Below are 12,169 nucleotides of genomic sequence, written 5' to 3' on the forward strand. Positions count from 1 at the left end.
TTCCTGAATATAAACGTAGCCTGGCTCTGGGATTTCGGTACTAAATTAGTCAGTAGTTGTTTCCCTTGTCGCCTTTCTTGTTCTTCTTTTTCTTGTTCTTCTTCTCCCGCATAATAATAATAATAATAATAATAATAATAATAATAATAATAATAATAATCATCATCATCATCATCATCATCATAATGATTTCCGCAGGATTTCTTATGGAATAACAGAAGGAAATGCATTGATTTGAATCTAGATAAAGAGGTTGTTAGGTATGCGAAATAGCTATCACATTATCATTTAAATGTGAACAAAACATGACTTTTTATAAATGTAAAATTTTATGATAATATGAAAATCAGAGAAGTGCCCTGGCTCCACCAGGCCTCGAAAAATAGTACCTTAGCATCGCCAAGACTCGACATGTCTCAAATACACACCTGGCGATTAGTCACGGCAAAAAGAAACATTTAGGCCTAATATGTCCCGTTATTATTTTTGGAAAACAAAACGAATTTTATAATAATATATACGACAATTCACTATTTGTTTTTGCATTATCAAATAAAGACTATAACAAAATTCATTATTTGTCGCAATGTAACAATTTGATAACATAAAATATTTGTATTATTTTATTTACTTCTGCTATTGCTAGATGTATCATTGATTCGTACTTCCAGTAATTGTCTTAAGGACCCAATATACTCAGAGGCTTACCTGCAGATCAGTCTGTACAACCTAATTCCAGAGGCAAATCTCTTCATGTATGAGACGAAAAATATCAAGATTTTCGGCCTTGAGGTTAGTGTTCAGATTTCAACGATGCTTGAAATTTTTCAAATTAAGCGAGAGGAAAAGTAAACATAGAAATAAAAGACACTGAAAACATGTGGTTGTGATTTCGTTATTGTTTTGCTTTATTTAGCGAAGTGACGGAAAGCTAGGAAAGTACATATCTGAGAAACTTATTCTCAAGTATTTCATATCTCAAGTGGTCACTTTTCTCCACGGGGAATTATTGACTTTAACGACCTCTTACGAATTCATTGTGAACTGTAAGTATAAGAGGGAAGTCTGAGCGTGTATGGACAATCATACAGTTCAGACATAACTCCTTGAGATAAGTCTGTACAGATGTCTCCGATGAGTCTTTGCGTGAATGGGGCTCTTTAAGCTACTCTTTACATCTTTTTCGTTTTATTTTTCCTTGTTTTTTTATTTGTATGTTGTTTATTGTTTAGTCAACTGTCCGAAGACAGGTCTGGACCCCAAAAGTGATACCATCAAGGCATCACTCATGAGGCAACTAGGCCAGGAGGTAATGGGGTAGGTTGGCTAGTTCCTTTCCCCTTCCATTTCATACATAGTTGACTCAACAGCAACAGCAATAATATGGATTTAATTTCAAAATTTCAGTAACAGTAATTGATACACATCAGTAATTTATGTACAAATATCTCTGTAACCTAGTCGGCCTCGGTAGAGCAGTTGGTATAGCGCTGACCTTCTGTGCTCGAGGTTGCGGGTTCGATACCGGCCCAGGTCGATGGCATTTAAGTGTGCTTAAAAGCGACAGGCTCATGTCAGTAGATTTACTGACATGTAAAAGAACTCCTGTGGGAAAAATTCCGGCACACCGGGGACGCTGATATAACCTCGGCAGTTGCGAGCGTCGTTAAATAAATCATTTTTTTTCTCTGTAACTATTGAACCAAGAGACTTAATACTTCAGCAATATAGTAAAGGAATTTATTTCCAACAAAAAATACATGATAGACTCTGTATTTTAAAACTTCTTTACACTGTTACAGTATTTAATCATAGTAGTAACTTAGGCCCAAGAATATATAACAAATTTATATTTAAATATCCTAATCTTGTCAATTCTAATAGTTCTAGTATTAAATTTAAAAAGTTATGTATGGATTTTATAAAAATTGAAAAATTGTAAATTTAAATTTATATACTATAATTGCAAATTGTATTGTATAATTGTTAATTATAATTGTATTGTATAATTATTAATTTCAATTCAGGAATCCGCCCTTAAGCACGAGTTCTACTCTTTCAGGGGCGAGCTAAAGTTTCTTTGTATATCTTATATTTTATGTTACAATTATTAGCAAAATAATAAATAAATAAATAAATAAATAAATAAATAAATAAATAAATTACATTTGGATTTCATAACATTAGTTAATCATTATTTTGTTCCCAATGGATTCAATTACAATTACAATTTTGTTATTGTGCTCAATGAACTCTCTTAATTTTGTGATATATTTTGTATAACTGATCTGAACTGCGCCCGAGCACGAGCTTCTGCTCTTTCGGGCTGCAATGCCTAATGTAGCTCAAGTGTAAAGTATAAAAAAAATTATATCTGTGAAACATTTTAAATTATAATAAGGTCTTATAAGAGAACCAGTAACTAAAATTCGAAATAATTATGTAGTTTATAGAAGAAAGAAATGCTTTAAAGAAATAACACAGTCTTTCTCGAAAACTGTCTCATAAAAATGCAAATTCGTATAATCTATCACAGCAGTGGGTACAGAAATAAAACTTCATATTGACTGCATAAATACCTAAAGAAATATTACATTCTTATTTTTTGTTTATCTTATTTCTTTAATATAGCAAACAATTACACTACTGAATCAACTAATTAATAATAGTTACAACAATTTCTGTAATAACCAACAGAAATAAGATGAAATTCGAGATAAACTAATTTTATTTATACAGTAGAGGAGCTTGAACTAAATTATAAAAAATCTTCAAACACATATAAGCTTTCATCAACTATTTTGATGTTGAAAAACTTTTCACAGTGTAAAACAGTACACCAAACCATATGACGCCAGCAGTGTAGATACTAATAGAGAATGTGAATGATACAGCAGCCAGAACTAAAGCTGTGAGAAGAGCCTTCGCGAATTGGTGCCGCCAATACAGCCTGTAACAGAGTTTTAATGTATAGTAACAAAGCGATGAGATATGAAACGCAGGTTTGGGCGCTATTAGCTCAATTGAGCCATAGAGATTTCCCCTTTGCTCCTCACTCACCTTCCCCGTAAGACGAGTAGATCACCAGTCAAGCACTGCTCAGTGACAGATTTCATCATAGCTTTTACGAACTTTCGCTCTCGCTCGTCGCTTGAAATCCACCACTGATGCAAAGTGCCCACTATGCATTTGTTTACAAGGCAGTGAAGCGGAAGACATGGGAGGGGGTTTCTGAGTTTAGTTCCATTTCCACGTTGTGCCTAGGTCTGAAGAAGCGTGTTATGAAGTTAAAACTGGCAAATGGTAAATATTTATAAGATGGGGTTACTGTAACATAAAAAGTATCCCATCTTTGAAACAAGCAAAACATAGTCAAGGGACTGTAAGGAATATTCATGACTAAATATCTTATAGTAGAAATATTGTATAATATTTGAACGAATTCAGCAGGTTCCGGGCAATATATTTGTATACATTTTGTACGAATTTTATTTAAAATGAACACTTCCAGAATTTCACTTGTTTAACATTGATTAAAATGTGTGTTTCTGTAACACGTCTATTAAACACTACAACAAATCATGCACATAATAATAATAATAATAATAATAATAATAATAATAATAATAATAATAATAATAATAATAGTTGGGGACCTTTTAACTTTAATAATATTGTTTAATCTATGGTATCTGCTAGAATATAATAGGCAATGAAGCAGCTATTTCGAACTATTAGTAGATTTTCTATTTCTAAAAATACTGAAACAGAAAAAAAAACAATTGTAAGGATTTTGGGAGGGATCGTCTTTGTTTATGTCTCAATTGAATTAAAAGCAGCTTCATAGAATGTTATCAGTTATCACAGTATAGCTTTGAAACTTAAAGAACTGGTTTGTTGCAGCTTCATTTGTTGTGATTAAAAAAACATTGGTGATACTGAAACGGTGAGTTCTTTATTATTCAAGTATCATATTTTAGAATACATATCAATTTTATTGCTCAATAACTTTCGTATCAGTTTGTGCATTAAGACTTTATTAAACGACATTTGAAGGTATGAACTTGGGATACATTAAAAGCACTCACTTCCTTTTTATAAAAGAAATGCATTGAACAGAGTTTAATTAATATATTAAGGGCAGAAAATTACACTGAAACATGAAGCCCATAAACTGACGTATTCATGGCCATAACCTCCATCCTCATTAACATTATCACTAGTACTAACAAGTGACTGAATGCAATTTACAGCATTATTATTTAAGAATTTCATCAAAGATTTCATATCATTCAATTTTGTTTACAGGAATGTGATTTTGTAAGTTTTCTTGGAGACAATTACAGATTTTGCATTAGGTTTCAATACCCTGCAATATTGTGGTATGATATCACTCATTGTGGTATCAACACAAACTTCATCAACATGGTCCCTACTGAACCTGATTCCCTTGTAACTTATTTTGTTACACTACACTTTTTCTTAGTTTTGGTGACACTGCCCTTAAAAATATTTTAAATTCATTCTCAAAATCAATTATTTCATTGTCATTTACAGTATAATCAGGGAATTTCTTTTCAATTAACTGAATCCATCCTTGATGCATTTTCAGGGACTCAATATTTCTTTTCATTTTTTCAATGACAGCAAAATGCTGGTCACAAGGTAGCAAAGAATTTCCCCGAACTGGGAATATTTGTTCTACTTTCTTGAACCTAACAAGTCCTGAACATTGCAATCGTATTGAAAGCACTTAATATTTCAAGACCATGAAATGTGTCTAAACCAATGCATTTAAATAAAAAAACACATTTAGAAAAAAAAAGAAGGATGACTTGGAGAGTTTTTGAACTCGCCGTTTCCATCAGGGCTAGGAAGTTCGTACTAAAACAAACTGTAGTTTTCAGGTTGACTGCAGCCACGCATATAAATCACGCCGATTCTGCTACACTAGATGTCTTCTGTGTATTCTGTACTCTGTTCACATAAACAACTCAAAATTATATCCGAAAGTGTGGATGGGTGACTTTCGTAATTACATTACAACAATATGCATAGTAGAGAAGCAGTTTTATTACGTGCTAACGTTCGCAGTGGAGTTGTGCAGTTTAGTGAGTGGTTTTTAACATGGTAAAGATTAACTCCGTATGTAGTTGAAATTATTGGGGATCATCAGTGTGGTTTTAGGCGTAAAAGATCGACTATTGATCAGATATTTTTGTACTCGACAGAAATTGGAGTATAAGGGTATAGTACATCAGTTATTCATAGATTTCAAAAAGGCATATGACTCGGTTAAGAGAGAAGTTTTATATAAGATTCTGATTGAATTTGGTATTCCCAAGAGACTAGTTCGGTTAATTTAAATGTGTCTCAGTGAAACTTACAGCAGAGTCCGTATAGGCCAGCTTCTCTCTATTGCTTTTCCAATTCACTGCGAGCTGAAGCAAGAAGATGCACTATCACCTTTACTTTTTAAATTTGCTCTAGAATATATCAATAGGAAAGTTCAGGATAACAGAGAGGATTTGGAATTGAATGGGTTATATCAGCTTCTTGTCTATGCGGATGACGTGAATATGTTAGGAGAAAATCCACAAACTATTAGGGAAAAAACGGAAATTTTACTCGAAGCAAGTAAAGCTATAGGTTTGGAAGTAAACTCCGAAAAGACCAAGTATATGATTATATCTTGTGACCAAAATATTGTACGAAATGGAAATATAAAAATGGGAGTTTTTTCCTTCGAAGAAGTGGAATAATTCAAATATTTTGGAGCAACAGTAACAAATATAAATGACACTCGGAAAGAAATTAAACTCAGAATAAATATGGGAAATGCATGTTATTATTCGGTTGAGAAGGTTTTGTCATCTAGTCTAGTCTAGTCTAGTCTAGTCAAGTATAATATACTGGAAACTGTGTAATGTGGAAATATATTCTACAAAACGAATATTAGTTCAGGGGCACTCCTACGAAATTATATAAATATATAATTAATGTGTCCATGTATGGTGGGTCCCTATCACCACGGCATGGCGCGTCCTCAGGTTGCGGATAGAGGAGACGGCCTCCAGATATGGAGGGTAGCTGCGAATATATTGAATAAGCAGTCGTGGACAGCCGATAAGGGGTGGTCCTCCAGCTTGGGGGTTGGGCGAAGGGCTAACAACCCATCACCGTAAAAAACAGCTTGTTACGAATTCCTACAGTAAGCCTCGGAATAGGACTGATTCTCTGGCACGACCACAGCAAAGGAATAAGGTTTTGAGATTTGGCACTTGGAACGTAACTAGTCTTTATAGAACAGGAGGAGTAACATTAGTAGCAAAAGAACTAGCTAGATATAGAATAGACTTTGTGGGAGTACAAGAGGTTAGGTTAGATGGGAATGGCATATCACAAATAGGAGATTACTTGTTGTATTATGGGGAAGGAAACAATAATCACCAATTAGGAACAGGATTCTTTGTACATAAAAGAATAAAATCAGCAGTAAAAAAGGTCGAATTTATCAGTGACAGGTTATCATATTTAGTACTTAAGGGTAGATGGTGCGACATCATAGTTATAAATGCTCACGCCCCTACAGAAGAGAAAGACGACTATATAAAGGATAGCTTCTATGAGGAATTGGAACAGACTTTTGATCAGTTCCCTAGGTATCACATGAAAATTTTATTGGGGGATTTCAACGCTAAAGTAGGACGGGAGGATATTTTTAGACCAAATATTGGAAAAGAGAGCCTACACGCAATTAGTAGTGACAATGGAGTTAGATTAGTCAACTTTGCCACATCGAAAAATTTAATTGTCAAAAGTACAACATTCCCCCATAAGGATATACATAAATATACTTGGACTTCTCCAGATGGATTGACACACAACCAAATAGATCACATCTTGATAGATAAACGGAGACATACTAGTATAGTAGATATTCGAACTTTCAGGGGTGCAGACTGTAATTCTGACCATTATTTGGTGATTGGAGAATTAAGAGAAAGATTATCAGTTGCCAAGCGAGTAGAGCAACAAGTTAATATTACTAAATTCAATATTTTGAAATTAAAGGACGAGGAAGCTAAGCAAAATTATCAGGTCGAAATTTCGAATAGGTTTGCCACTTTAGAAAGTTCCGACGAAGTTGAGAAAGAATTAGATGTTAATAGCGTGTGGGAAAATATCAGAGATAGTATCAAAATTGCAGCTGAGCAGAGCATAGGTTATTATGAAACTAAGAAAAAGAAACCGTGGTTTGATGAAGATTGTTGCATGGTAGTAGAAAGAAGGAAACAGGCAAAATTGAAATTCTTACAGGATCCAGTCGAGGAGAATAGAGATAATTATTTCAATGAAAGACGGGAAGCAAGTCGTACACTTAGGAATAAAAAGAGAGGTTACTTGAAGGAAAAACTGAATGAGGTAGAAACAAATAGTAAGAATAAAAACATTCGAGATTTATATAAGGGTATAAAGGAATTTAAGAACGGATATCAGTCAAGGGTAAACGTGATCAAGGATGAGAATGGTGACTTGCTTGCAGACCCTCCATCAATCCTAAACAGATGGAAAAACTATTTTGCGCAACTACTAAATGTACATAGGCCAAATAGAAATGATCGGGACGATATTGAAATACAAACTGCTGAGCCATTTATACCCGAACCCACCCTTTCAGAAGTCGAAATTGCGATAGAAAATCTGAAAAAGTACAAGTCTCCAGGTATCGATCAAATTCCAGCAGAATTAATACAAGAGGGTGGAAGTGCATTATATAGCGAAATTTATAAACTTGTACTTGCTATTTGGGAAAAGGAAATTGTACCAGAACAATGGAAGGAGTCCATAATTGTACCTATTTTTAAAAAGGGGGACAAAACCAACTGTGGTAACTTTCGAGGAATATCACTTTTGTTGACGTCGTACAAAATTTTGTCCAATATTCTTTTGAGGAGATTAACTCCGTACGTAGATGAAATTATTGGGGATCATCAGTGCGGTTTTCGGCGTAATAGATCGACTATTGATCAGATTTTTTGTATTCGGCAGATAATGGAGAAAAAATGGGAGTATAAGGGTACAGTACATCAGTTATTCATAGATTTCAAAAAGGCATATGACTCGGTTAAGAGGGAAGTATTATATGATATTGTTATTGAATTTGGTATTCCCAAGAAACTAGTTCGATTAATTAAAATGTGTCTCAGTGAAACATACAGCAGAGTCCGTATAGGTCAGTTTCTATCTGATGCTTTTCCAATTCACTGCGGGCTAAAGCAGGGAGATGCACTATCACCTTTACTTTTTAACTTCGCTTTAGAATATGCCATTAGGAAAGTTCAGGATAACAGGCAGGGTTTGGAATTGAACGGGCTACATCAGCTTCTTGTCTATGCAGATGACGTGAATATGTTAGGAGAAAATACACAAACGGTTAGGGAAAACACGGAAATTTTACTTGAAGCAAGTAAAGCGATCGGTTTGGAAGTAAATCCCGAAAAGACAAAGTATATGATTATGTCTCGTGACCAGAATATTGTACGAAATGGAAATATAAATATTGGAGATTTATCTTTCGAAGAGGTGGAAAAATTCAAATATCTTGGAGCAACAGTAACAAATATAAATGACACTCGGGAGGAAATTAAACGCAGAATAAATATGGGGAATGCGTGTTATTATTCGGTTGAGAAGCTCTTATCATCCAGTCTGCTGTCCAAAAATCTGAAAGTTAGAATTTATAAAACAGTTATATTACCGGTTCTTCTATATGGCTGTGAAACTTGGACTCTCACTCTGAGAGAGGAACATAGGTTAAGGGTGTTTGAGAATAAGGTGCTTAGGAAAATATTTGGGGCTAAGCGGGATGAAGTTACAGGAGAATGGAGAAAGTTACACAACACAGAACTGCACGCATTGTATTCTTCACCTGACATAATTAGGAACTTGAAATCCAGACGTTTGAGATGGGCAGGGCATGTAGCACGTATGGGCGAATCCAGAAATGCATATAGAGTGTTAGTTGGGAGACCGGAGGGAAAAAGACCTTTAGGGAGGCCGAGACGTAGATGGGAGGATAATATTAAAATGGATTTGAGGGAGGTGGGGTATGATGATAGAGACTGGCTTAATCTTGCACAGGATAGGGACCGATGGCGGGCTTATGTGAGGGCGGCAATGAACCTTCGGGTTCCTTAAAAGCCATTTGTAAGTAAGTAAGTAAATATAATTAATGTGTACTATGAAATACCTTTCTTTGCATGGAAAATACAGCAACAAAGAGAAACATTCTATTTCAAAATCTGACTCGAGTAGACATTTATATACTTTCTCGACCTATGTATAACCACTGCTCTGTGTATAACCACAGTCTAGTATTTATAGTCATGAAGCTCAATACGTAGTAAATATAAATCCATAGATAGTTGCTAACCACTAGGAACGCTAATATCGCCTCATTACAGACAATGCGAAATAGTACCGGCACAGTCAACTGTTCCTAGCACCCTCACTACTCAAGCTTCGTGACTTGGTATGTTCCAATATCCCTCAAAGCAATTGTCTGCAATCACTGCTACATTCCAGAAATACAGAAATGACTGACGCCGCGAGATGTGGAAGAATAATTACTGCTCAAATATATATATAGCCTACCAATTCGCAGAAGTCCCAAAAATCATTAAAGCAAATATGAAAAGTGTTCTTGAAAACAATATGGGTTTAATGCGTGTGCCGTATACGAAATGCACTGTAAGATTCATAAAGCTGTGTTTGTTCACTTGCTGATACAGTAAGGGATACTGTATTATATTTCAGATTTTCTCCAGTAACGTCTTGACTTAGAAGGAACATTTTCAGGATACAAATGTTTCTTTTTTCAGAACATTTAAGATAAATTTAAAATGTACATTATTATTAACTGTAACAAGACTAGGTACATGATTCTAATTTTCAAATATATTTTATATAATATTATTTGTCTATTTTGTTTATTATTCTAAGATACAAATACAAGTTTGGTTACCATCCGAATGTACATGTTTGCTTTACTGGTTTGTTGACGGTGAGTGCTGCGTTACTACTGTTCATTCGGTGGACATATAGTTCAAGCTCACACAACATAACAGTTTGGGTATAAACTTCTTATATTTGGTAATAATAACCATGTTAATTTTATTTATCGGCTGTTACTAGGTTCACAAAAGTTTCCTCAGAAATGTTCCGAAATTCTGCGAGATTGTTTGAAATTCGTGGTGATTGCAGGAGACACTTTCCATGAAATTCTCAATTATTGCCTTATCATCCATTTAAAACTTTTAGAATTTTCTTAAAAAATGACGTATACAGTATTTACTCTATATCTGCCACTCATTGTGACTGAACTGTAATAACTGCTTTGTAAAGTGATCCCCAAAGTCATAATATTAATTACGTTAGATTATTTTTATGTACGCTTTGAAGAAAAGCAACTCAACTTGACTGGAGTCCTGGAAATGATTTGTTTAGAAACGTATCTCAAAAAGATAATGGGCTCAAGTAATTTATTGACGGAAGAAAAGTGAAAGCAGTAGATATAGCGAGCGTGAAATATTACAGAATTCTCATCGAGACATGAGGAACAACTTACCTTTTCCTCTTCTGGAAGACTTCGGGCAAAATGACTGAATCCTCTTTCAACAAGTAAAGACGGTATCCCTTCAAAACATTAAAAAAATATAGGTCCCAATCGATGTCCTTCATGTCGAAGGGGAATATTTTCCGTTCTGCGTCGCTAATAACTTGACAAATATCTCTCATATTTTTGTTCGGAAATTCCCATTTGTTCAAGCTGATGTACGACGTAATACGAAGCAGTCTGTGAAACTTCATGTACATTTTCATCATCCTATCAGACAGAAAGAGCAGTTATTCAGTTTGAATTAGTAAAATACATGAACAATAAAATTACCGTACCAAGCGTCCTATATTACATACTGTACGTGATGAGCGCTCTTGTCGCCACTATATTTGCATTCAAGACATTGTTGGCGAATACGGAGCACGGGGCATTGAGGGGATCAAAGCACTCCTGAATTCAACACCATCAATTTACAAGGGACGTGTAATAATTGCAAGGTTTTCATAATTGAAGCAAAATTCTTTTCAATTCTGTATATTTGAATTATTACGATGAGAAGTACTGAAATCATATTGTCACTAACCACCAGCATATCATCATCATCATCATCATCATCATCATCATCATGGTTCAAAGATTGGATTCTTTGGCCCTTACCGTTCTCATTCCTGTGATGGAATAATTTACCAAAATTTGACACCTGCTAACGCAATTCAATGGACATGTGATCAGCATGCTACTAGTATGCCGTTAAATCATCACAGAACAAACACATAATAACGTAGTGAGTATTAAAATGACACAGGACTCCACTTCATTGTTCCATTGGAAGCGGCAGCTTCTGACTTGTAGTCTCAAGTTAGACAGCGGTCCCAGAAAACAGCGGCCCGCTGGCCGGACGCGCCCTGCATGATTTCCGCCGAGCGCGTAACCATTTCTCCGGCGCTTCTCCAATGTATAACAGTACTAACAATAAATGTTCAACAATTTGGACTTACAATGCTCACAGTCATTACTGAAAATGGACTCTATTTGCCGCCACACACAACTGACATCTTCTGATGAACGAATGAACAACACTCAAGTTCCACATCATTGTTAGCTTGGATTTCTTCTCGTATATAGTTTATTAGTTCATCTATAGAGCGAAGAGTTTTCCTATAAACCCTACCTTTTAGTGTTCCCCATAAATAAAAGTCACAGGGTGTTTTATCTGGGCTTTGTGGAGGCCACAAATTATGAAATTCCACATCATTGATAATTTAGATTTTTTTCCTCGTATCTATACTTTTAGTTCATCTATAGAATGAGGATTATTCCTATAAATCCTACCTTTTAGTGTTCCCCATAAATAAAAGTCACAGAGTGTTTCATCTGGGCTTCGTGGAGGCCACAAATTATGAAATTCCACACCATTGATAATTTGGATTTTTTTCTCGTAAATAGACTTTTAGTTCATCTATAGAATTAGGATTTTTCCTATAAATCCTACCTTTTAGTGTTCCCCATAAATAAAAGTCACAGGGTGTGTTATCTGGGCTTCGTGGA

The 12,169-nt window shown here is 34.9% G+C and overlaps 1 protein-coding gene across 4 annotated transcripts in view; it reads right to left on the reverse strand.

Annotated features, from left to right (window-relative positions):
• Positions 1-905: 905 nt before the first annotated feature.
• LOC138706260 (fatty acyl-CoA reductase wat-like) overlaps positions 906-12,169 on the reverse strand; it is a 235,414-nt gene continuing 224,150 nt past the window's right edge. For 3 of the 4 annotated variants that reach the window (XM_069835334.1, XM_069835333.1, XM_069835335.1), the window contains 2 exons: positions 10,631-10,888; positions 909-2,950 (listed from right to left, as the gene is read on the reverse strand). In XM_069835334.1, coding sequence (XP_069691435.1) covers positions 2,797-2,950; positions 10,631-10,888 — 412 coding nt within the window. In that variant the 3' untranslated portion in view covers positions 909-2,796. Of the gene's footprint in view, positions 2,951-10,630; positions 10,889-12,169 lie in introns of all 4 variants that reach the window. The other variant, XM_069835337.1, reaches the window with a different exon arrangement.

This window comes from Periplaneta americana, chromosome 9 (assembly GCF_040183065.1).
Source record: "Periplaneta americana isolate PAMFEO1 chromosome 9, P.americana_PAMFEO1_priV1, whole genome shotgun sequence".
Taxonomy (NCBI): Eukaryota; Metazoa; Arthropoda; class Insecta; order Blattodea; family Blattidae; genus Periplaneta; species Periplaneta americana.